The sequence below is a fragment of the Bufo bufo genome, chromosome 11, assembly GCF_905171765.1.
Source record: "Bufo bufo chromosome 11, aBufBuf1.1, whole genome shotgun sequence".
Classification (NCBI taxonomy): domain Eukaryota; kingdom Metazoa; phylum Chordata; class Amphibia; order Anura; family Bufonidae; genus Bufo; species Bufo bufo.
In genome coordinates, this window is record NC_053399.1 from 30696424 (window position 1) to 30724282 (window position 27859).

General features: G+C 43.4%; 1 protein-coding gene across 1 annotated transcript in view; it reads right to left on the reverse strand.

The window, feature by feature from the left end:
* Nucleotides 1–27859, reverse strand: part of LRRC9 (leucine rich repeat containing 9) — a 126335-nt gene that overhangs the window by 86137 nt on the left and 12339 nt on the right. Inside the window, exons 4-12 of the mRNA XM_040411210.1 lie at nucleotides 27564–27704; nucleotides 24052–24115; nucleotides 21523–21593; nucleotides 16580–16762; nucleotides 12843–12998; nucleotides 5937–6160; nucleotides 3689–3820; nucleotides 2726–2902; nucleotides 464–581 (exon numbers count right to left, since the gene is read on the reverse strand). Of these exons, the coding sequence (XP_040267144.1) occupies nucleotides 464–581; nucleotides 2726–2902; nucleotides 3689–3820; nucleotides 5937–6160; nucleotides 12843–12998; nucleotides 16580–16762; nucleotides 21523–21593; nucleotides 24052–24115; nucleotides 27564–27704 (1266 nt within the window). The remainder of the gene's footprint in view (nucleotides 1–463; nucleotides 582–2725; nucleotides 2903–3688; nucleotides 3821–5936; nucleotides 6161–12842; nucleotides 12999–16579; nucleotides 16763–21522; nucleotides 21594–24051; nucleotides 24116–27563; nucleotides 27705–27859) is intronic.

Sequence of the window (27859 nt, forward strand, 5' to 3'; positions counted from 1 at the left end):
GAGTACCCGGAAGAAACCCATGTAAACCAAGGGAGAACCTACAAACTCAATGCAGATGTTGTCCTTGGTTGAATTCGAACCTAGGCCCCCAGTGCTGCAGGGACCTGTCTTCTGTCCTGATATGTCCCTTTAAGTAATAAATTGTGTTCTCCACGAAATAACAATTGTGGGACATTTTTTATTAGAGCTCTGCATTGTGTCATTCCTCTATTATTGCACCTCGAAATGTATGAATAAATTGACAACTGGGCATTACAAATTCCCTAATTAATAGGGTATGTCCTGACTCAGTCAGCTCTGATTGGGCAGTATCACAATGTGTAAGGACACGCCCTGAGAATCATGATAAATTTATTCATACATTTCCAGGAATACCAGATGAACAGCATAATGCTATGTTCTAAGAAAAGTGAAACTGCATTAGAGTGTATGGTATGCTGTTAAAAAAAAAGTTTTTCTTTACCTGGGAACTTTTTGTGACCTTAAACCCATTTTCAAGAATTTGAAGAAGATTGTTCTTTTCAGCTGATATGCCGGGGTCCAAAGTATAAAAAAGATATTCTAGCATTCTCTTGGAGCTTCTGCAAGAAAAGTAAATATGGCAGTATAAATGAGCATTCTAATAGTATTAAAGGATATACACATTTTTGCAACCATTTAAATTGTTTCAATGCATCTAAAAATAAAGAAAAAGTGAGAACTAAGTGGCTTGGTGAACAAATGGGTCCATGGCTAGAAACCTCCCCAGATCTCAATGCCATTGAGAACCTGTGGACAAACAAAAACACCGAAATGATGATGAACTCCAAGCACTGAATGGGTTAACACCAGTCAAAATTTGGCCCAGAAGCTGATGTCCAGCATGCCAGGGCGAACTGCAGAACTCTTGAAAAAGAAGGGTCAACACAAGAAATATTCAGTCTTTGCATAAACTTTATGGATTTGTCAATAAAAGTTACAAAACGTATGAAAAGCTTATAATCGCATTTCAGTATTCCATAGAAATAGAGATGAGCGAACTTCTGTTTTAAGTTCGGCGTCTAAAGTTCGGCTTCTGGTTAGCGGAGGATCCCGATATGGATTCTGAATTCCGTTGTGGTCCGTGGTAGCGGAATCAATAATGGCCATTATTGATTCCGCTACCACGGACCACAACGGAATTCGGAATCCATATCGGGATCCTCCGCTAACCGGAAGCCGAACTTTAGACGCCGAACTTAAAACAGAAGTTCGCTCATCTCTACATAGAAACATCTAAAGACTAAAAGATCAAAAACACAGAAGCAGCAAACTGTGTGAAAACCTAAATTTGTGTCAGTCTCAAAACTTCAGGCCACTGCTGGCGTCAGATGCACCACAATTATTAAGAAACGTATCTTGGAAGGTCCTTGCGTCAGAGCTGAAATCTATGGCAGCTAGGATCTGATGTAGCTTGGAGGTATCATTTTTGGCAGTTTTCTGGCACAAATTAAAATAAATGTCCCTGACGGCCCAGCTCTGCAGTGCCCACCCCTTGCCCTGCGCCACCTACTTTTCTGAAAAGTGGCAAGAGAGGCACAACCTAGGGATCGACCGATTATCGGAGTTACCGATATTATCGGCCGATATTCATGTTTTTTAAAGTTATCGGCATCTAACCTTGCCGATAATGCTTCCAGCGCGCTATCACAGAACATGTTCCCTCAGCAGCGCAGGGGAGAAGGAGTCACTCTCTTCCTCCCCCTGTGCCATTTTGCCAATGAGAAGAGACGGGAGGAGGGGCGGGTGCACTGCGCCACCAATGATAATTAACGTCTAATACAAATACAGGAGGCGGTGCCCAGCCTATATAACAGGAAGCTGCGATCAGCGGCAGTTAATTTCAACTTTTTCAAACTTTTGCTCACGACTGTAGAACGCCGATCCAGGAGTACAATATTGATGACTTCTCCTCATGTTTGTACTGCTTTATATTGATTCCTATAGACTTACAGCCAACATCTTAAGGTGGCGTTTTTTTTTAATAAGAAATAGCGATGAGAAACACAGCAAAAATGCTAAAATTAGATAAAAATATCTATAAAAAGAAAAAAATGAAAAGTGTGAAGCCAGCCTCAAAATTAAAAGGGGTCCTCTTGATAGGTCATCAATATCAGATCGACGGGTGTCCGACCCCCGGCAATCAACAGTTAAAAGAGGCCAGTGCTCCATGAGTGCCGCGGCCTCTTCCTAGGTCATGTGACGTCACCATACATCGGTCACATGGCCAAGTTGCAGCTCAGCCCTATTGAAGTGAATAGGGCTGAGCTGCAATACCAAGCACAGCCCCTATACAATGTACGGCGCTGTGCTTGAAAAGCTGCCAGGAGCCGGCTACTCTAACCAAAGCTCTGGCGAGCAAGGCGGCTCCCTGTAACGGCTGATCGGGGGGCGGGGCTCAGACCCCCACCGATATGATAACGATGACCTATCCTGAGGATAGATACTCCAGAAATAGTTGATGGCAGCATATCCTTCAAGGTGAAGTCTATATGGTACGTTAGTGCCGCTTTCAACTTGTGCTTTTTCTATCCTGAGGATAGGTCATCATTACATTTACCTGGATAACCCCTTTAATTACTAACATACTAGCACAAAAACAAATGGAAAAAATAAAAATAAGCAGGAAAAAGTCAAACCATAATTCGTATGTGTATTAGGAGCCGTACAACACATTCAATGCATGTCTCAGGAGCCTGAAACCTACGCTGTAGCGGCGTCGTCCTCATTGTCAAGGTAATCCTGGAGCCTTTCCTCAAACCTGAATCGCAGAATTCGATTGTGCACTCTGACTATTCGATTTATTTTCACTCCAGTGATCCCGAGTGTTTTAATATTTGATGCACAGGAGCGTGATAGAATCAGATCATAACAGGACTTGAACCTGAATAAATTAAATTGAGAATGGGAGCTGTCAAAAGATGGGAGATGCTGAAGTGGAAACAAAAGACAAACCATTGTGAAAATGTGACCAAGAGAAATGGTTGTAATAGCTGTAAGAGACAGTAGAAATTAGAAGAGATGTTGCCTCTGTCTGTACACAGTAAGGTGATATGATTTCAATGCATTTCCCATAAAGACGTGTAGCCACTCTGATAGAGAAAATAAAATTCTGCGCTTCATGCATAAAAACTTCCTATGTTGCCAATAGCAACCAACCAGATTCTAGTTGTGATTTGTTGCTATGGACAATGACACTTTTTATTATCTTTGCATTGTATTCAATATGGATTGAGATGTAACATTTATAGAGTAAACCTGTCCATGCACATTAGGTCGACTTCCAAACTCACTATTTTCCGTGGGTGCGTCTGACCCTGTAATGTGTAAGGGGGCCTCCTGACTCTCCCCCTGACAGCTAATGTTGGCTACAATTGGGGATATTCGATTTCAACTGCCTGATCCTTTTGTCCTCGGGGATGTAAGCTTCTGCCAGGGAAATCTGTAGTGGCTAGTGTTATGGGCCCAGTGTTTAGTTATGTACTGATTAGAGCCCAATAAACGCAAAAAATCTCTCCATTCCAATGTTAACAACATAGGCTTTGCTACTATCTTCTGCATATACAGCTTTGCGCCCCACAATGCACCAGTCTGTCAGACACAACAGATGGCAATGGCTCAGTAATTAACTGCAGTAGGTAGAATGAAAGCTGGCATGCACTAAGCTTACCATGAATCTGATGGAGTGCCTTCTTCAAAGCGAACATTCCCTACGGTTTCAAGCTCTGTCTGTAAGAACTGGGCCGAAAGATCAAAGCTTCCTTCCATCCTCGCAACTTCCTTCTTATGAAGAGTGTCGATCCTAATACGGTAATAGGATAGAAGAAAGACAGACATGAACGGATTTCATTTTTCTCAAACTTCCTTTAGACCCTATTTATACATATGGCAATAGATAAGTGTCAGTAGGGTGCAGTATATGTACCCCTGTTGCTGGGTAAGGTCAGGGTAGCCCAGCACATAAATAAAGCAATAAAATCAACCACTAGGAAGCTTTATTTCCCAGCTAATTTCAAGCGTATTTATTGCAGTTTTTCTGATACATTTTTAGATTACCATGAATTCTGAGATCCAGAAATGAAATAGGCTTAACATGGCTAAGGTGCGTGACAAATTACTATGAACTCTGATAAAATACATAAAAGATTATTTATATATATATATATATATATATATATATATATATATATATATATATATACACAGTACAGACCAAAAGTTTGGACACACCTTCTCATTCAAAGAGTTTTCTTTATTTTCATGACTATGAAAATTGTAGATTCACACTGAAGGCATCAAAACTGTGAATTAACACATGTGGAATTATATACATAACAAACAAGTGTGAAACAACTGAAAATATGTCATATTCTAGGTTCTTCAAAGTAGCCACCTTTTGCTTTGATTACTGCTTTGCACACTCTTGGCATTCTCTTGATGAGCTTCAAGAGGTAGTCCCCTGAAATGGTTTTCACTTCACAGGTGTGCCCTGTCAGGTTTAATAAGTGGGATTTCTTGCCTTATAAATGGGGTTGGGACCATCAGTTGCGTTGAGGAGAAGTCAGGTGGATACACAGCTGATAGTCCTACTGAATAGACTGTTAGAATTTGTATTATGGCAAGAAAAAAGCAGCTAAGTAAAGAAAAACGAGTGGCCATCATTACTTTAAGAAATGAAGGTCAGTCATTCAGCCGAAAAATTGGGAAAACTTTGAAAGTAAGGGCTATTTGACCATGAAGGAGAGTGATGGGGTGCTGTGCCAGATGACCTGGCCTCCACAGTCACCGGTCCTGAACCCAATCGAGATGGTTTGGGGTGAGCTGGACCGCAGAGTGAAGGCAAAAGGGCCAACAAGTGCTAAGCATCTCTGGGAACTCCTTCAAGACTGTTGGGACACCATTTCAGGGGACTACCTCTTGAAGCTCATCAAGAGAATGCCAAGAGTGTGCAAAGCAGTAATCAAAGCAAAAGGTGGCTACTTTGAAGAACCTAGAATATGACATATTTTAAGTTGTTTCACACTTGTTTGTTATGTATATAATTCCACATGTGTTAATTCATAGTTTTGATGCCTTCATAGTCATGAAAATAAAGAAAACTCTTTGAATGAGAAGGTGTGTCCAAACTTTTGGTCTGTACTGTATATATACAGTATATATATATATATTTATTTTATGCACTTATATAGCGCTACTATATTCCGCAGCGCTTTACAGACATTAGCATCCAACTGTCCCCAGTGGGGCTCACGATCTAAGGTCCCTATCCGTATGTCTTTGGAGTGTGGGAGGAAACCCACGCAAGCACAGGGAGAACATACAAACTCCATGCTGATGTTGTCCTTGATCGGATTCGAACCTAGGACCCCAGCGCTGCAAGGCACCAGTGCTAACCACTGAGCCACCGTGCTGCCCATGTGCAGTATGCATGTACAGTTACATCAGACCTCAGGAACGCGGCCTGGTACCTGGCACCACTAACCAACTACATTTCAAGGAATTAAAAGGGAAAGAGCCACTAAAATAAACCTTGCCACACAATCTTGTTTAGCAATTCCTCACAGTTTTCCAGATCTCTGCCCGCATTAAGGGAATGAAAACATTCTTCAAAGGTTGATCATATCCTGTTCATACAGATGTATGTCTCGTTATGAATATCAGAACTGTCTCCTGTAACGAGACCTGCACCTAGGGCAGCTGGACATGATCAGGACTGTGTTTCAGTCTCTGATTATAAATAGAAATATCTATATTCACTGACAGAAAGCAAAGATATTGACAGTAATAAGGAACTGCAACATAGTGTATTTTAGAACATGTCTGACCATTTCGTTATAGTTACTTTTATTTATGTAAAACCAGAAAACTGGTGTAGCAATCGGGTTCTTAATTGCTTGCGAAAGCATTACACAACGTACTCATCCATCCTCTGTCTCCAGAACTGTATTCTCTGGTTCAGGGCACACAACTTTCGCCATATCTGCTCTTTCAGGTCCGAGTCACTTCTGTCGATTTCTTCCCTTTCCAATGGGTTAGATTCCTCAATAGGTTTCTGTTGTTCAATGTGACCATAAGATTTGGTAATTGTTTTCTGGCACTTATTTGATGCCAACAGGCTTTCCCCTAATAAGTTCTCCTCTAACTGTAAGGAACAAGAACATAACATACGTGCACACCATGAGATAACATGTACAGTACACACTAACATGTCGGTAAAACATGCCTACATTTTCATAGTGCAACCAAACATTAAAGGCGTATTCTGGTAGCAGCTAATTATCCCCTATCCATAGGATAGAGGATAAGGGCTCTTTCACATGAGCGGATGCCGTGCGTGGAATCCGCTGCGTGAAAGAGTGCCAAGCCCCGCACCGGACAGCAGAGACGCGGAGCATTAACATGATTAATAATGCTCTGTGCCTCCCTGTGACCTTTTTACTACAAAATCACAGTGAGATAAGGTTGTCACCGTGATTTTGTAGTAAAAAGGTCACAGAGAGGCACGGAGCATTATCAATCATGTTAATGCTCCGCGTCTCTGCTTGTCGGAACGGGGCTTGGCTCTCTTTCACGCACCGTATTCCATGCACGGCATCCACTCATGTGAAAGAGCCCTAACTGTTAGACTTACAACGACTGTAGAGTACCTATATAAAAATAATTAAAGTAGGACCCTCACAATCTAACATTTAAGGGGTTGGCCCATCTTGGACATTGGGGGCATATTGCTATCCTTAGAACAGAGCCCGATAAGTGCCAGAGGGTGCACTGTGCATGCGCCGCTGCCCTCCATTCATTTCTATGGGACTGAGGAAAATAGCCACGTGCTGGCTCAGCTATTTCTATCAGCCCCATAGAAGTGAATACAGCAGGGGCGGAGCTTACCCGTCAGCTCCGTTGATCAGCGACGCTACAACGGCACAAAACGGAGACAGAAATAAAACAAGTATTTTATTATACTTACAGACTCCCGGTCTCCCACGATGTCGAACGGGAAGAGGAACAAGCGGGCACCGCGTCATATTACTGAGTTCGTCACAGCGACGAAAGCTCCACAAGATGGCGCCGATCCCTCACAAAACAGCCTAACAACGGCTGTTATTGCTGAAGAAACCAGAGGGGGCAGCAATAATAGTAAGATGCTGACATTAACCCCTAACAAACAAACAAATCCAGATCAACGACCCAATTTTTCCTAAATCTGCATTTACATTCTCTTCTACTCAAAATCTTATAACGAAAAGTATTTCTAATTTCTATACTGATATTAACAATAGTGAAGGTAAGTTAAAAAATAAATATATACTACAATGGGAAAGAGACCTAGAAACAACCTATTCTCCCGAAAATTGGAGATCTGCGTTCAACTGGACTAATGAAATGTCCAAAGGAATGCACCACTGTGAACTCTCTCGAAAAATACTTGAGATGGCACCTAACACCGGTACAAATAAACCATATGGATCCCAACTACTCGGATCTATGCTGGAAAAAATTGTGGATCCCAAGGAACCTATCTACATCTATGGTGGACATGTCCAAAAATTCAAACTTTTTGGAAAACGGTATTTGAAAAACGAAACAAGATGCTCCATATAAATATCCAACCATCTCCAGACTTTGCCTTATGTTTCCTACCAAAATCAACCTATTCCACAACATACCAAAACAGTGGGATTCCATATAATACTAGCCGCAAGAAGCCTCATAGCACGAAAATAGAAAAGCCCAGAAATCCTCACCATCTCCGAAGTATGGACATCGGTCTCATACGCACACAGTATGGAAATTAAATATGCATCATATTCACCATCTTTAGGAAAAACAAAAAAAAATACTGGTCTCTATGGAACCCGAACTACCTAAACACCAAACTGATTTTCCCTTAACTATAGATGATTTTCTAAACTGACGTTGATATCATTTACCTGTCATATTTATTTTATAAAAATATATAATAACTAGGGATCGACCGATATTGATTTTTTAGGGCCGATACTGATAATTTGTGAACTTTCAGGCAGATAGCCGATAATTTATACCGATATTCTGGGAATTTTCATTTTTGGAAAAAAAAAAAATTTCCTACACAAATCTGCTGAAAATTAATATGTTTATTGTTAACGTGTATTTTTATTTTTTTTGTAAATTACTGAGTTCAGGGTGAATAGGAGCCCACACTGTCCCTGCTGCTCTGTGCTTTGTGCACACAGCAGCAGGGAGCTGAACATGGCAGCCAGGGCTTCAATAGCGTCCTGGCTGCCATGGTAACCGATCGGAGCCCCAGGATTACACTGCTGGGGCTCCGATCGGAGGAGCAGGAGAGAGGGGATCCTGTGGCCACTGCCACCAATGATTAATACTGGGGGGGGGGGGGGTCTTGGATGGGGGGCGCACTGCGCCACCAATGATTAATACTGGGGGGCTTGGGGGGGGCGCACTGCGCCACCAATGAAGATAAGTCTTTCATTCATTCATATACAGGAGGCGGGAGCTGGCTGCAGAATCACATAGCCGGCTCCCGACCTCTATGAGCGGCAGCTGAGATCCGCGGCACCTAAGGGGTTAACTACCACGGATCGCAGCTGCCGCTCATAGAGGTCGGGAGCCGGCTATGTGATTCTGCAGCCAGCTCTCGCCTCCTGTATATGAATTAATGAAAGACTTATCTTCATTGGTGGAGCGGTGGCCACAGCCCCGCCCCTCCTCTTGTCCTCTCTCCTCTAATTGGCGGCAGCAGCAGCACAGGGGGAGGGACACACTGCTTCCTTCTCCCTTGTGCTGTGGAGGGAACACGGAGAGCGCTGAGATCAGCACGTTCTGTGTTCCCCATATGTTATCGGAATATCGGCAAAATAGATGCCGATACCGATAACTGTAAAAATCCTCAATATCGGTTGATAATATCGGTAAAACCGATAATCGGTCGATCCCTAATAATAACCAATTCATTAATACTTAGGATAAATGCATATATGTGTGTATATGTTGTATATATGTACACTACTGTCCTTACAAATATATAATGCGTATAATATATGCATAAATATGATGACAAATTGTGTGCGTGTAACATGGGTACATACACATATGTAGATAGTCCAAGATGTACAGTCAGGTCCATAAATATTGGGACATCGACACAATTCTAACATTTTTGGCTCTATACACCACCACAATGGATTTGAAATTAAACGAACAAGATGTGCTTTAACTGCAGACTGTCAGCTTTAATTTAAAGGGATTTACATCCAAATCAGGTGAACGGTGTAGAAATTACAACAGTTTGCATATGTGCCTCCCACTTGTTATGGGACCAAAAGTAATGAGACAATTGGCTTCTCAGCTGTTCCATGGCCAGGTGTGTGTTATTCACTCATTATCCCAATTACAATGAGCAGATAAAAGGTCCAGAGGTCATTTCCAGTCTGCTATTTCCATTTGGAATCTGTTGCTATCAACTCTCAAGATGAGATCCAAAGAGCTGTCACTATCAGTGAAGCAAGCCATCATTAGGCTGAAAAACACAACAAACCCATCAGAGAGATAGCAAAAACATTAGGCGTGGAAAAAACAACTGTTTGTAACATTCTTAAAAAGAAGGAACGCACCGGTGAGCTCAGCAACACCAAAAGACCCGGAAGACCACGGAAAGCAACTGTGGTGGATGACTGAAGAATTCTTTCCCTGGTGAAGAAAACACCCTTCACAACAGTTGGCCAGATCAAGAACACTCTCCAGGAGGTAGGTGTATGTGTATCAAAGTCAACAATCAAGAGAAGACTTCACCAGAGTGAATACAGAGGGTTCACCACAAGATGAAAAAACTGGAAGGCCAGATTAGAGTTTGCCAAAAGACATCTAAAAAAACCTTCACAGTTCTGGAACATCATCATATGGATAGATGAGACCAAGATCAACTTGTACCAGAGTGATGGGAAGAGAAGAGTATGAAGAAGGAAAGGAACTTCTCATGATCCTAAGCATACCATCTCATCAGTGAAGCATGGTGGTGGTAGTGTCATGGCGTGGGCATGTATGGCTGCCAATGGAACTGGTTCTCTTGTATTTATTGATGATGTGACTGCTGACAAAAGCAGCAGGATGACTTCTGAAGTTTTTCGGGCAATATTATCTGCTCATATTCAGCCAAATACTTCAAACTCATTGGACGGCGCTTCACAGTGCAGATGGACAATGACCCAAAGCATACTGCAAAAGCAACCAAAGAGTTTTTTAAGGGAAAGAAGTGAAATGTTATGCAATGGCCAAGTCAATCACCTGACCTGAATCCGATTGAGCATGCATTTCACTTGCTGAAGACAAAACTGAAGGCAAAATGCCCCAAGAACAAGTAGGAACTGAAGACAGTTGCAGTAGAGGCCTGGCAGAGCATCACCAGGGATGAAACCCAGCGTCTGGTCATGTCTATGCGTTCCAGACTTCAGGCTGTAATTGACTGCAAAGGATTTGCAACCAAGTATTAAAAAGTGAAAGTTTTATTTATGATTATTATTCTGTCCTATTACTTTTGGTCCCTTAACAAGTGGGAGGCACATATGCAAACTGTTGTAATTCCTGCACCGTTCACCTGATTTGGATGTAAATACCCTCAAATTAAAGCTGACAGTCTGCAGTTAAAGCACATCTAGTTCGTTTCATTTCAAATCCATTGTGGTGGTATATAGAGCCAAAAATGTTAGAATTGTGTCAATGTCCCAATATTTTTGGACCTGACTGTATGTATGGATATGTATAAATAAATATATATATATATATAATATGGATATATATACATATATCTATGTATATATACACATAGATATATAGTATAGATAAATGAAAATGTGTGGATGCCTGTGTGTACAATTATAGTCTTACGTTTCTACACACAAACGCACATATTCTAAATGTTATTTATAATTATCTATTATTTAGCTACATTATTTAATGCCTGTGCAGATGTTTATATCTATATTTAAAGTCTATAGTATTAACTACTTATTAACTCATTTCGACATGTCCAACCTACCCCTATTTCTTTTATTAAGGCTACATGCACATCCGCAAAACACGCATGGCGTCCGTGTGCGTTCCGCAATTTGCGGAACGGCACGGACAGCCTTTAATATAACTGCCTATTCTTGTTCGCAAAGCGCGGACAAGAATAGGACAGGTCATATTTTTTTTTGCGGACCACGGAACGGAGCAACGGATGCAGACAGCACACGGAGTGCTGTCTGCATCTTTTGCGGCCCCATTGAAGTGAATGGGTCTGCATCCGAGCCGCCAAAATTGCGGCTCGGATACGGACCAAAACAATGGCCGTGTGCATGAGGCCTAACTTTAATATCACATGAGTGAGTGATAATTTGTGGTTGTTAATATATGGATGAGACATTCACAGATGTATGTGCGTATAAGTACACATATATACGCGAGTGTCTTTTTTAAATGGATATATATATATATACACATAGAGTAACAACAACAAATAACTATATATCACAATGATTAACTATTTTACACTTACTAACATTGTAGGATTCAATCGCTCTATTTAACAAATGAAAACAATACGAAGAAACTGATATAAATGTTCTGTTTATTATCAAATATTATATAAACATATGAAATATAACCTTATAATATATTTAAAAAAACAAAAACAAACGATTGAAAAAAAATAAAAAGTGAATACAGCAGTGGCCGCGCTTGTGCAATGAGCTTCCCATTCATTTTAATTAGACTTCCGAAAATAGCCAAGCGCTCCCCTAGAAATGAATAGTGGGCGGCCACATGCGCAGTGCACCCTCCTGCACTTTGCGGGCTCCGTTCTAAGGATATATCCCCAATGTGCAAGATGGGCCAACCCCTTTAACATCTATCCAGTGGAATACCCCTTTAATTCCTTCCTCATCTCAGTCAGGGCAGGAGGGCCTACTCTCTCTCTTTTAAACCCCTGGGCTGGCTGTGCCTTCTAGTTACCTCTGTAGGTACATGCCAACACAGCTGCCTTATCCCTATGGGCTTCACAGTAGCTAGATGGGATGCTTCTATACTAAGGTATGCACATCCTTGCTTGACTGACTGTGGTGATAAAGTTTGTTGAATGCATTTTCCAATTTGCCCAAATATTTTTCTGTCATGTATGGTGCCATATAGTGTCATCATCATCTGGAATACTGAAAAGTGCATGGACAAATTAAAGGGGTTGTCCAGGTTCAGAGCTGAACCCGAACATATCCCTCTTTTCACCCAGACAGCCCCTCTGATATGAACATCGGAGCATTTCAAAGGCCTTTACGTTAGATCCGGTGACGTACCGGGCTCTCCATGGTTAAGCTAGGCGGAGGCTTCCACCTAGCAGTGAATCCGGTGATGTCACAGCACTAATGGGTGGGCTTTAGCGCTGCCCTAGCCTGTAAAACAGCTAGGGCAGCGCTAAAGCCTTCCCATTAGTGCCGACGATGTCACCGGGAACACTGCTAGGTGGGAGCCTCTGCCTAGCAGTGTAAAAAAATTATAAACAAGCAGCCTTTGCACTGCGCGATAATGAATACAGCTCAGGGCAAGGGAGAGCATCGGACCATCCGATGCTCATATCAGACAGGCTGCCTGAGTGAAAACAGGGATATGTCCGGGTTCAGCTCTGAACCGGACAACCCCTTTAACAATCATTTTAACTATCATCAGGTTATTCGTCCAGCTGGTACTCTGCTTGGTTCATAAATTATGAGACTGGAAAACTGATTAAGAGTGTTAATCAGAACACATTTATCATGCGCCCCGCCTGACTTGTTAAATGACATTTTCGTACTCACACTTTTTACTTGGAAAATGAGTTGTTTCATTTTGTCCTTTGGTGTCTGTTCCAATTTGTTCGTCAGATCTTCCAGTTTTTCTAGCTCTTCCCTCAGCTGTCTGTACACGGTCTTCATACGCATGTTATAGTACATCAGTTTTTTCATCACCGTAGACTAGAAAATGCATAATTAGAGGTCAGTCTAATCCAAAAGAAAACCCATCACTATTAAAATAAGAACATCCTTGCGATAAATTAACAAAACCATACTAATATACTATGGGATAGTACACCCACTATACAGCCCCAAAGTGGCAGACAGGGGGCAGAAAATAGAACACACACTGGCATTATGGAGACGCAGCATGTAACCACGTGATCCCTCTCATCTGATGCAGTATAGGAGTGCTGATTCTGACGAGTCCTGGGGTATTTTATTTTATTTTTAACCAGCTCTTTGGCACTTTAAAGGCTGTTTCAGGGGTGGATTGGCAATGTAGCCTACCGGGAAACATCCCGGTGGGTCGATTGCTTACAGTATGCTCTGGGCTGGTGTGATGGTCCCTGCGTAATGTCCCTCATTGTGTCAGGATGATAAGATTACAGCAGGGCCAGCGGCGGCCCAGCACCCTCACTACAAAACACATTACAGGCCACGGTCATGATTATGAGATCGCAGCAGGGCTTCTGGTGGCTGTAATGTGTATTGTAATGAGGGTGACGCTGGCCCTGCTGTAATCTTATCATCATGCCACAATGTGCCCACCCCTGCTCCTAATCAATGCACCACTGCCTGTACCACCTTCCTGCAGTTCCTGACACTGGACGGCAGGATAGAAATCACTACACTGCCCTCCGGGTGCCAAAGGACCTGTGGCTCCTCGCGTGCAGCGGGGAACTAGACTCCGTGTCAATCCGACTCTGACGCTGCGTTATGCTCCCTACCCCTCCTGCTCCGGGACACAGGCACGAAATGGCACTCAGGTTTTTTTTTTTTACTAGCCAATTGACCATATTGGAAGGGGGGGGGGGCATTACTATGGACATTACTGAGAGCAGGGGGGCATTACTGTGTGTACATTATTTTCACTGAGGGCACTGTGGGCCATCATTATTCCTGGAGGCACAATATGAACCATTGTTATTACAGGGGGCACAATACAGTAAATAAAATTATTATTAATATTAAGAGCATTATTATTGCTTGAGTCACTTATTACTGGGGGCATGAAGGTGGCATTTTTAATATTGTGGCATTATTAATATTGAGGGCACTGTGGGGGTATTATTATTTCCGGTAGAATTATTGGGGCACTGTAGGGGCATTATAAATACTGGAAGCACAATAGGGGCATTGTTATTGCTGGGGACGGGCATTATTGTTACTGGGGGCACTATGGGGGCATTATTATTACTGAGGGACTTTTTTCTACAGTACATTATTTGGGGGCATAGGGAAGCATAGCAGGCACAGTACTGAAGGTAGCAGCAGGAGGACAATGTTGAGGCACCATGGTTGGGAAGATGATGGATATTTGAGGACTGTGTGTTATCTGGTCCTAATGGAGAAGATGAGGAAAGAGAACTTTTGCATCACAGGAGACGTCACTGCATGTAAGAGATATGTGGTGCCGTATTACCCTGTATGTATGGTAACGCTGAAAGACCAGGAAGGATGCTGAAGGTACGGCTGGCTCTGTGCCGTGGCCTGTGTTTCAACCTCTCATACCCTTTCTCCATATCTTAATTAGAGACAAGAGGAGGACAGGACATGGCAGTTGGCACCACAGAGGGGCAGCTTCTAGGGAGGTTTTTAGTTCTACTGGGGCAGTATAGTGTGCTGCACTGTGGTATTGGGTTCCTCTGGAGCAGTATAGTGTGCTGCACTGTGGTATTGGGTTCCTCTGGAGCAGTATAGTGTGCTGCACTGTGGTATTGGGTTCCTCTGGAGCAGTATAGTGTGCTGCACTGTGGTATTTGGTTCCTCTGGAGCAGTACAGTGTGCTGCACTGTGGTATTGGGTTCCCCCTGGAGCAGTACAGTGTGCTGCACTGTGGTATTGGGTTCCCCCTGGAGCAGTATAGTGTGCTGCACTGTGGTATTTGGTTCCTCTGGAGCAGTATAGTGTGCTGCACTGTGGTATTGGGTTCCTCTGGAGCAGTATAGTGTGCTGCACTGTGGTATTGGTTCCTCTGGAGCAGTATAGTGTGCTGCACTGTGGTATTGGGTTCCCCTGGAGCAGTATAGTGTGCTGCACTGTGGTATTTGGTTCCTCTGGAGCAGTACAGTGTGCTGCACTGTGGTATTGGGTTCCCCCTGGAGCAGTACAGTGTGCTGCACTGTGGTATTGGGTTCCCCCTGGAGCAGTATAGTGTGCTGCACTGTGGTATTTGGTTCCTCTGGAGCAGTATAGTGTGCTGCACTGTGGTATTGGGTTCCTCTGGAGCAGTATAGTGTGCTGCACTGTGGTATTGGTTCCTCTGGAGCAGTATAGTGTGCTGCACTGTGGTATTGGGTTCCCCTGGAGCAGTATAGTGTGCTGCACTGTGGTATTGGGTTTCCCTGGAGCAGTATAGTGTGCTGCACTGTGGTATTGGGTTCCCCTGGAGCAGTATAGTGTGCTGCACTGTGGTATTGGGTTCCCCTGGAGCAGTATAGTGTGCTGCACTGAGCCAAATAAAAAATGGCAGGACAATATATTTCTCCCTCTGTGGTATTTCTGGCCCCGCCTACTTGTGTTGGTCCCACCTTCTGTCAATCTGGACCCGCCTACATGGGGCCACTTGGAATTCCCATTCTGCCCTGGGCTGTTTTGTTGATGCAGTTATTGTCAGTAACCCCTTCCCATCACAGCCAGTTATTTGTTTTTTCAGTTTCATATCGCCTCCTTGCAAACGCCATTTTTTTTTTTTTTTTTAACATAGCTGTATGAAGGCGTATTTTTTTGAAGGGCGAGTTGTATTTTTTTAAGCCACCATTTTGGATTACATTAAATGCAATAAAAAATCCTTACGTGGAAAAAAAACACAATTCTGCAATATTTTTCTTGTGTTCAGTGTCTAATAAAAATTGCATGTTAATTTTATCTTGCAGATCAGGATGTTAACAGCAATGTGAAATCAAAGCTGCATTTGCAAATAGTTTTTGATGTGGTGTTTTTACTACATGGTGTTTTTTTTGCGCAAATGTTTTTTTGCTGGACAAACTCCAGCTCCAGATGTTAGATCAGAGTTTATGGCAGTTTTGAAATGTACAGTAGAACACACATGCATTTAAAAATTTTTTTGCTAGTGTCATTATTTTCAATTTGGGTGCGTTTTTTTGACATTTATAAAACAAATGCAGCATGTTGACGTAATGGCGTTTTTCCATTCTTTTCTCTATATAGGGAAAACACTTCTGAAGAGAAACACGCCACTAAAAATATGCCATAAAAAACACGTGTCATCTAAAAAAATGGCACAGCAAATTGTTGTCATTCTGATGACCATAACTTTTTTTATTTTTTTGTAGATGAAACTGTGTCGCTTGTGGACATGTCACAGCTGAAGCCAGTCATTGGCTGCAGTGGAGCAGGCGACCATGCCCAGCCAGCAGTAAACAAGCCGTGGGCAGGAAGATGGACACGCGGGAGCTAGTACGCAGGACTGGATCGGCAGGGAGCAAGTAAGTATGAATTTTTCAACAGGGTGGCAAGCTGCAGATTCATTTAAAAGTTAATTATTCCTGGAAAAACTCCTTTAACTAATTACTTACCTCTGCTAAATCCTTGATTTGTTTATGGGATACGTTGTATGTGTCAAGTCTCTGTAGCTGAGGTATATGATATAATACATGAGTAGCATAGTTATAGAGAAGGCAGACCGGGTTGGGACTGTATTGTGGATCTTTAAGGCTTAAATCCTTTAGGTTGGGAAGCCTTGATAAGTTTGTGATCTCCTAAAAAAATAAAACCGTGTTAAATGATTTTCATGAGAAAAATATGAATATATGAAATATTAGAGGGAAATAAATGAAACCGAAAAAGATCTTTACATGGTTCGGTTCACATACAGAATTTGAGGCATTTTCATTGGCATTTAAAAAAAAAATAAAAAAAGGGGGGTTTAATATTCATCGGGTAGGCTGCCAATATCTGATCTCCGGAATCTGACACCCCGCACCCCCGCCAATCAGCTGTTCTTCAGTAGTCCCAGTGCCGGAGGTACACAGTTCTGCCCATTGTGTAGTAGACAGAGCTGCTAATTGCAGCGCTGTTCTCATTCACTTTAATGGAGCAGTGCTGCAGCTACCAGCCCTGTCTACTACACAACGGATGCAGCTATGTACTTCTAGCGCCAGAGCTACTGCAAAACAGCTCATCGGCGGAGGCACTTACTAATGTATTGTGATTGTCCATATTGCCTCCTTTTCTGGCTAGATTCATTTTTCCATCACATTATGCACTGCTCGTTTCCATGGTTACGACCACCCTGCAATCCAGCAGTGGTGGTCGTGCTTGCACACTGTAGGAAAAAGCACCATCCTATGTGTGCTCCCACGGTCCCGGCCACCAGAGAGGCCGGCCCTTTTTTCTATAGTGTACAAGCACGGGCACCAATAATGAACTGCAGGGTGGCCGTAACCATGGAAATGAGCAGTGTATATTGTGATGGAAAAAATGAATCCAGCCAGAAAAGGAGGCAATATGGACAATCACAGTACATTAGTAAGTGCCTTGTATTAACTTCCTCTACATGATAAATGCCACTTGCTGAAGCGAGACAACCCCTTTAAAATCCTGGAAAACCCAATTTAAAGGGTATTCTGGTTATTCTCTGCAAATAATTACAATTCTCCCCCTTTTGTATCAATTCCAAATATTTTATGAGATCTCTGCGTACAGTCATTCAATAGGATCATTCATTGTTTACGTCCAGATAATACAAATCTGTCCTGGTCCTGTGATGGACACAGAGCTGCACTGCTTGTTGCAGCCCTGATAACTGCATTGTACCTGCCATGTAATCATCACATGATAAGGAAAGATTTGTATTCAATGAAATTAAATGACAGTATGCAGAGATCTTGAAAACAGTGAGGAACTGATACAGAAAGGAAAAATTGTTTAATTGTTTCATGCCAAAACCAGAATAAACCTTTAGGCCCCTTTCACACGGGCGAGTATTCCGCGCGGATGCGATGCGCGAGTTGAATGCATTGCACCCGCACTGAATACCGACCCATTCATTTCTATGGGGCTGTTCACATGAGCAGTGATTTTCACGCATCACTTGTGCGTTGCGTGAAAATCGCAGCATGCTCTATATTGTGCGTTTTTCACGCATGGTTGCTAGGTGACAGTCTATTCACTGTATTATTTTCCCTTATAACATGGTTATAAGGGAAAATAATAGCATTCTGAATACAGAATGCTTAGTAGGTGATCGATTGAGGGTTAAAAAATAAAATAAAAAATTAACTCACCTTCTCCTCTTGTTCGCGTAGTTCCCGGTCTCTTCTTTACTTCTTAAAAGATGAACTACCGGCTAGGACCTGTGGTGACGTCAGATCACATGCTCCAATCACATGGTCTATCACCACGGTGATGGACCATGTGATTGGAGCATGTGATCTGACGTCACCAAAGGTCCTTTAGCCCACAGCTCATCATTAAAGAAGTAAAGAAGAGACCGGGAACTACGCGAACAAGAGGAGAAGGTGAGTTAATTTTTTTTTAACCCTCAATTGATCACCTACTAAGCTTTCTGTACTCAGAATGCTATTATTTCCCCTTATAACCATGTTATAAGGGAAAATAATACAATCTACACAACCCCGATCCCAAGCCCGAACTTCTGTGAAGAAGTTCGGGTTTGGGTACCAAACATGCGTGATTTTTCTCATGCGAGTGCAAAACGCATTACAATGTTTTGCACTTGCGTGGAAAAATCGCGGGTGTTCCCGCAACGCACCCGCACATTTTCCCGCAACGCACGTGTGAAAGGGGCCTTAAGGTTTATGCACACGATTGTATTATGGATCTGTAATATGGTAGACTGCTATGTGCCTATACTGCATCCCTGTGTGCATCTGATTTTATACTGAGGCAGACATATCGCTTTATTTTTATCAGGGGTTAAAGGGCATCTGTCAGCAGGTTTGTACCTATGACACTGGCTGACCTGTTACATGTGCGCTTGGCAGCCGAAGGCATCTGTGTTGGTCCCATGTTCATATGTGCCTGTATTGCTGAGAAAAATGAAGTTTTAACATATGCAAATGAGCCTCTAGCCTAAGGCCTTCACACGAGCGTGACGGATTGGCTCCGGATGCGTTCAGTGAAACTCGCACCATTTTTCAAGCAAATTCAGTCAGTTCAGTTTTTTCCGCGCGGGTGCAATGCGTTTTGATGCGTTTTTCACACGCGTGATAAAAAACGGAAGGTTTACAAACAACATCTCTTAGCAACCATCAGTGAAAAACGCATCGCATCCGCACTTGCTTGCGGATGCAATGCGTTTTTCACTGAAGCCCCATTCACTTCTATGTGGCCAGGGCTGCGTGAAAGACGCAGGATATAGAACATGCTGCGTTTTTCACGCAATGCACAACTGATGCGTGAAAAAAAACGCTCATGTACACAGACCCATTGAAATGGATGCGGGTGCTATGCGTTCACGTCACACATTGCACCCTCATGGAAAACTCGCTCGTGTGAAAGGGGCCTAAGGTCCCTTTCACACGGGCGTTGCGGGAAAATGTGCGGGTGCGTTGCGGGAACACCCGCGATTTTTCCGCGTGAGTGCAAAACATTGTAATGCGTTTTGCACTCGCGTGAGAAAAATCGCACATGTTTGGTACCCAAACCCGAACTTCTTCACAGAAGTTCAGGCTTGGGATCGGTGTTCTGTAGATTGTATTATTTTCCCTTATAACATGGTTATAAGGGAAAATAATAGCATTCTGAATACAGAATGCATAGTAAAACAGCGCTGGAGGGGTTAAAAAAATATAAATAAATCATTTAACTCACCTTAGTCCAATTGATCGCGGCCCGGCATCTCCTTCTGTCCCCTTTACTGAATAGGACCTGTGGTGAGCATTAATTATAGGTAAAGGACCTTTGATGACGTCACTCCGGTCATCACATGGTACGTCACATGATCTTTTACCATGGTGATTCACCATGGTAAAAGATCATGTGACGTACCATGTGATGACCGGAGTGACGTCATCAAAGGTCCTTTACCTATAATTAATGCTCACCACAGGTCCTATTCAGTAAAGGGGACAGAAGGAGATGCCGGCATCAGGTGAGTTAAAGGATTTTCTATTTTTTTTAACCCCTCCAGCGCTGTTTTACTATGCATTCTGTATTCAGAATGCTATTATTTTCCCTTATAACTATGTTATAAGGGAAAATAATAATGATCGGGTCTCCATCCCGATCGTCTCCTAGCAACCATGCGTGAAAATCGCACCGCATCCGCACTTGCTTGCGGATGCTTGCGATTTTCACGCAACCCCGTTCATTTCTATGGGGCTTGCGTTACGTGAAAAACGCACAAAGAGGAGCATGCTGCGATTTTCACGCAACGCACAAGTGATGCGTGAAAATCACTGCTCATGTGAACAGCGCCATAAAAATGAATGGGTCAGGATTCCGTGCGGATGCAATGCGTTCACCTCCCGCAACGCATCCGCGTGGAAAACTCGCTCGTGTGAAAGGGGCCTAAGGCTTTGCTCTCTCTGCACCTGCCACACCCTCTGCACTTTGATTGACAGGGCCAGGTGATGATGTTTTTTACTGCCTGGTCCTGTCAATCAAAGTGCAGACTACGTAGCAGTTGCAGAGAGAGCTGAGCCTCTTGGTGCAATGACAACGCCCCTTTTGCTCCTAGAGGCTCATTTGCATATATTAAAACGTAATTATTCTCAGTATGGCACATATGAACATGGGACCAACACAGGTGTCTTCAGCTGCCAAGCGCACATGTAACAGGTCAGCCAGTGTCATAGGGACAGATCTGCTGACAGATACAGAATCTATGAGAAAAATAACTGTGGCATGGTCCATAACATGGTGGAGGAATACGCTGTATACCATATACAATACAGAAGCACATGAAGAGCCTGTGGGTCCATAATGCTCTGTGGGATTCCTTGTGTCACCATACACGGGTCATGTTCATTCCTTTTTTCCTACTTTAGATGGATCCGGTATAAATATCACATCCTTATAGCAGCTTGTGTAGAAATGTAATGCATGCTAGTAGTGCAATGACTTGGGCTACTTTTACACTAGCGTTTCTATTTTCAGGTATTGAGATCCGTCATAGGGTCTCAATGCCGGAGAAAAACACTTCCGTTTTGTCCCCATTCATTGTCAATGGGGACAAAACTTAACTGAACAGAAAGGAATGCTCCAAAATGCATTCCGTTTCGTTTGGTTGCGTTCCCATACCGGAAAGCAAACCGCAGAAAGCTGCGGTTTTCTTTCCGTCATGGAATGCGGACCAAAACGAATCCATCCCCCAATGACTTTCATTGATGTTCATGACGGATCCGTCTTGGCTATGCTAAAGATAATACAACCGGATCCGTTCATAACGGATGCAGATGGTTGTATGATCAGTAATGGAAGTGTTTTTGCTGAACCCTGCCGGATCCAGTAAAAACACTGGTGTGAAAGTAGCCTAACAAATGTTCTGACTCACCTTAAAAGAAGATATTTTATTACCGGACAGGTTCAATCGCTCCAGTTGCACATTTGGATCTAGACGACTCCCTGCAAAGAGAATTCAAGCACAAGTAATATAAATCCATCACAACAAGTGTGGTAGGGACTAGTTTATCACTTACAGGTAATAATAGCTACTAGTTACAACACTATCAGTATCACGACGCCAACATGTACAACACATCATCCTGCTGCTGATGTACACAAGATGTGGCAGGGGAACCACGCTAGCAGAAACACAGAACAGCTCTGAATTTGAAGGGTAAGTATATTGCATTTAGTTATTTTTACTCTTTTGCAGCATATTGATGGTTATCTGTTAGACCCCTTTCACACGGGCGGGTTTTCAGCGTGGGTGCAATGCGTGAGGTGAACGCATTGCACCCGCACTGAATCTGGACCCATTCACTTCAATGGGGCTGTTCAGATAAGCAGTGATTTTCACGCATCACTTGTGCGTTGCGTGAAAATGGCAGCATGTTCTATATTCAGCGTTTTTCACGCAACACAGGTCCCATAGAAATGAATGGGTCTGCATGAAAATCGCAAGCAACCGCAAGCAAGTGCGGATGCGGTGCGATTTTCACGCATGGTTGCTAGGTGATGATAGGGATCAAAGCAACCCCGGACCCCATTAAAGTGTAATCACTGTATTATTTTCCTTTATAACATGGTTATAAGGGAAAATAATAGCGTTCTTAATACAGAATACTTACTAAAATGTGGCTTGAGGGGTTAAAAAAATAAAAAATAAAATTAACTCACCTCATCCTCTTGTTCGCGCAGCCAGCATCGTCTTCTTTCTTCTTTTTTCAGGATCCGCAAAAGGACCTTTGATGATGTAATTCTTCTATCTTCATTCAGCAGGACCTCCGCTGACGTCAAAGGTCCTTTTGCGGATCGTGAAAGAAGAAGAAAGAAGACATTCCGGCTGCGCGAACAAGAGGATGAGGCGAGTAAATTTTAATTTTATTTTTTAACCCCTCAATCCACAGTTTACTTAGCATTCGGTATTAAGAATGCTATTATTTTTCCTTATAACCATGTTATAAGGGAAAATAATACAGTGAATTGACTTTAATGGGGTCCGGGGTTGCTTTTATCCCTATAATCTCCTAGCAACCATGCGTGAAAATCGCACCGCATTGGCACTTTCTTGCGGATGCTTGCGATTTTCACGCAGACCCATTCATTTCTATGGGGCATGCGTTGCGTGAAAAACGCAGAATATAGAACATGGTGCGATTTTCACGCAACGCACAAGTGATGCGTGAAAATCACCGCTCATCTGCACAGCCCCATTGAAGTGAACGGGTCCAGATTCAGTGTGGGTGCAATGCGTTCACCTCACACATTGCACCCACACGGAATTCTCGCCCGTGTGAAAGGGGTCTTAGTGTGTGCTTTTTGGGTAAAAAAAAAAATAAATAAAATTAGGGGCAAATTTATTAAGACTGCGTCTTAGATGCCGGTCTTAATAAAGGCCCTGTGCTGGCGGTGGATCCGCAGAAGTTATGAAGAGGCGCCAGCCTCTACATAACTTTGGCGCATCCAGCACCAGTGCTAAATGTAAGACAGCTTCCTTTCTGTCTTACATTTAGACCGTTTTCTATGCCTAAAACAGTTGTAGGAAATGGTGAATGAGATAGGCCTGCTGGCCCGCCCCTTTCCCCGCCGACAATTTCTGACCTGGCGTGAGGGGGGAGAAGTTGCAGTTGCCATCTGCACCTGAAATACGCTTAATTTAGGCGTATTTCAGTATAGTAAATGACCCCCTTAATGTATTTGCTCCATGGTATGGAGAATTATTGGCAATACTCCAAGGGAAAATAATATGAAAAGGGAAGTATCTCCCAAGGGAAGATAACCATCTCGCTAGCGCCACCTTGTGGAAGTAACTCCCTATGAGTCAAAATCTGACTTTTTAACAAGCCTTGGGATATGAACAGGGAAATGCCAGGCCAGATATCCATCCGTAGACAGCTGTTTCGGGGTGCTTGCCCTTCATCAGTACAGAATAGGATTCTGGGTGGCTCAGTCAGATACCCTGGATGCAGCTTAAGCAGAGTACTGGCTCTCCTTAAAGAGACCAGCCCTGAAAGGAGACTTACCGTTTCTCTTGTCAAATTCCAAGGCTTGTTAAAAAGTCAGATTTTGACTCATAGGGAGCTACTTCCACAATGTGGCGCTAGCGAGGCGGTTCTTTCTATGGGAGATACCCCTTTGCATACAAGGATGTGGAAAACTACATGAAAGAGGTGTTCTTTGCCAGGAGATGAGCACCTGATTTTTATCTTTGCACAGGGACCCCTGCCCCCTACGTATGCCACTGCCTGATTACCCTGCAAACTGATTTTGTGATTGTATGCACGGTGGCACCTAATCCAGAGCTTTACCGTATTACTCCTCTGCTAGTGCTAGGATTAAGAGGATTGTGTGATTACAGGTAGAAAGGTAATTGAGAAGAACATGGAGCGCAGGCTTTTCACAGTCTATATATACATACCTATTGAGTCTATCATGTTTCCAGCCAGATTAAGCTCGTTAAGATTCTGCAGCGTATCCAATCCCTTAAAGAAAAAAAGCAGATATAAAATGTAAAATGTTCTAGCAGATTAATGAATCAACTACATGATTTATAATTGTATTAGTTAAAGGTCTATTTCCATCTTCGACATGCTTGCATATCAATCGGATAGGAGCAGGTCTCAGTGGTTGCACCCACAGCTATTTCCAGAACGGATCCCTAAAGTGAATGGGAGCAAACGCGTGGGAGACTCCTACAAATAGCTGAGCCCTAGCCTGGCTATTTTCGGAAATGCCAATGTTGTGCTTTCATGCATGCTCTCCCTCTACTGCTACAGGACTTCGGAAGTCTCATAGAAGTGAATGGAATGTACACTAAGGAACGGCAGTGTGCGCTCCGTTCACTTCAGGGCCCTATTCTTGAGATAGGAGCAGGTCCCGGAGTAGGGACCTGCACCTATCTGACATTTATAGTATATCTGACCGATAAAATGTCCCAGGTGGGACAACCCCTTTAAGAAATAAATGTACACATGTCAACATCAGCAGGTTCCTATCCCTCCTCCAGTCCTGGTGCTGCAGGATAGAACAAGTCCTCCAGGGCAAGAGACACTCTTTGTATCAGTTCTCCGGTCTGGCCAAGAGATTAGGATCCTGAACAGAGGACCCCTCCTACTAATTCAGAACTCCCTAATAGGTTATATGAAACTAGACATTTGTAGTCATCATTCACCAAAAGTGATAAGCATTACAGACAACTACACCAGTAAAGATGGCCAAACACAATAGACCGATGGCTCTCTCTATGGACACCCCTTTCCCATACATATGCAAGCTCGGCTTGGGGATAAAGCCATTACCAGACACCTCTTGGCTTATCTCCCGGAGAACAAAAGGATCGGGCATTTTGAAACCCAACTCTCTGAACCTCATTTCTCCAGACATCCTTCATCGGCATAAAAGTGGGAAACCGCCACACACATTAGGTGATGGGATGGTCCCACCTGCAGGCTCTGCACCATTTATTTAAGGGCTCATTCAGACGACCGTAGCGTTCTGCACTCCACAAACCGTGGATCTGCAAAACACGGACACCCACCGTGTGCGTTCTGCAATTTGCGGACTGCACATGGCCGCCACTATGATAGAAAATGCCTATTCTTGTCCGCAATTGCTCCATCTTTGTGTGCTGTCCACATGCTATCGGTGGGCTGTCCACATCTTTTGCGGCCCCCATTGAAATGAATTGGTCCGCACCCATTCTGCAAAATTGCGGAACGGATGCAGACCCATTCATACGGTCGTGTGAATGAGCCCTAACGTGTATGGCCAGCTTAGGGCATACATGAAAATAACAACCAAGAAGCAGACTGGCACTACTGGGACCGCTCTGCATATGCTGCTGTCAGTGCTTGGATCTCTAAGTCCACATACTCCTTAGACCTCTTTCACACGGGCGTTGCGGGAAAAGGTGAGGGTGCGTTGCGGGAACAGGCGCGATTTTTCCGCGCGAGTGCAAAACATTGTAATGCATTTTGCACTCGAGTGAGAAAAATCGTGCATGTTTGGTACCCAAACTTCTTCACAGAAGTTCGGGCTTGGGATCGGTGTTCTGTAGATTGTATTATTTTCCCTTATAACCATTCTGAATACAGAATACATAGTAAAATAGCGCTGGAGGGGTTAAAATAAATAAATAAACAAACAAACTCACCTTAATCCACTTGCTCGCGCAGCCGGCATCTCTTCTGTCTCCTTCTTTGCTGACTGCAGGAAAAGGACCTGTGGTGATGTCACTCCGGTCTTCACATGGTCCGTCACATGATCTTTTACCATGGTGATGGATCATGTGATGACCGGAGTGACATCACCATAGGTCCTTTTCCTGCACACAGCTAAGATGAAGACAGAAGAGATGCCGGCTGCGCGAGCAAGTGGATTAAGGTGAGTTAAATTATTTATTTATTTTTTTAACCCCTCCAGCCCTATTGTACTATGCATTCTGTATTCAGAATGCTATTATTTTCCCTTATAACCATGTTATAAGGGAAAATAATAATGATTGGGTCTCCATCCCGATCGTCTCCTAGCAACCGTGCGTGAAAATCGCACTGCATCCGCAGTTGCTTGCGGATGCTTGCGATTTTCACGCAGCCCCATTCACTTCTATGGGGCCTGCGTTGTGTGGAAAACGGACACAATATAGAGCATGCTGCGATTTTCACGCAACGCATACGTGATGCGTGAAAATCACAGCTCATGTGCACAGCCCCATAGAAATGAATGGGTCAGGATTCAGTGCGGGTGCAATGCGTTCAACTCACGCATCGCATCCGCGCGGAATACTCGCCCGTGTGAAAGGGGCCTTAGTGGTGCTCTGTGTCTTTAAAGTATCCATATACAATGTGTAGTAGAGCATAACACTGGCCAGACAAAGTGCAGGTATGCAGGAAACGGCCGTCGCCTAGATGTTCATGTCCGTGTTTATGTAACCCGCAGAAAGCCCGCAATTTTGTGGAACGGGTGCAGACCCATTCATTTTCAATGGGGCCGCAACGTCCACATCCGTTGTTCTGTTCCGTGGCCCCGCAAAAATATAGAGCATGTCCTATTCTTGTCTGCAATCGCGGACAAGAATAGGCATTTTTTTATATAGCGCCGGCCACATGCAGTCCGCAAAATGTGGAACGCACATGGCCAGCGTCAGCGTATTGCAGATCCACAATTTGCGGACCGTAAAACACTTAGTCATGTGAATGTAGCCTAAAAAGGGTATTCCATAGACATTAAGTTGTCCCCTATCCATAGGATAGGATAGAGGATAACTAGCTGATCGCTAAGGGTCCTACCACTGGGACTCCCACCAATCATGAGAATGGTGGCCCTGAAATGAACAGAGCAGCCGGCTATACGTGCGGCCGCTCCATTCACTTCTACGGGAATTCCGGCGATAGCCGAGCTCTGTACTCTGCGGGTCTTGTGGACAGGGGATAACTTAATGTAACCGGAATACCCCTTTAAGGCCTCATGCACACGACCGTTGTGTGCATCCGCGGCCGTTGTTCCGTTTTCCGTTTTTTTTTTAGCGGACCCATTGACTTTCAATGGGTCCGTGGAAAAATCGGAAAAAAAAACGTTTGGCTTCCGCGTCCGTGATCCGTTTTTCCAGTCAGTGAAAAAAATAGGACCTGTCCTATTTTTTTCACGGACCCATTCAAGTCAATGGGTCCGTGAAAAATCACGGATGCACACAAGAGTCACCTGCGTCCATGATCCGTGTCCGTTTTTCCTATCATTTTCAATGGAAACTTGACTTAGTTTTTTTTTTCACTTTTCATGTCCGTGGATCCTCCAAAAATCAAGGAAGACCCATGGAAGAAAAAACGATCACGGAACAACGGAAATCCGTTTTGCGGACCGCAAAAAAAAACGGTCGTGTGCATGAGGCCTAAGGATCATCCCTTGTCACGTGTTTACAAGGAGTGCACTTACCTCTATTACTTCAATCTCATTATCATTTAGCCACACTACTTCCAATTTCTTTAGGTTTTCCAAACCCTCAATAGCAGTAATGCTGTTATGATAAAGGAACAGTTTTTTTAAATGCTGGCAGTCCTGAAGTCCTTCAATTTTCTATAAAATAAAAGTAAGAAAAAAAGATGATGTCTGATTATTCTTACATTTTGTGGGATTATGCTATACTTCAATGACAGGCAAAAATATTGCATTATGTTCCCCGAAAGGGACTATCCTCTCTAGCAGTTAATGGTGTAAATGCGCCCTCGGAA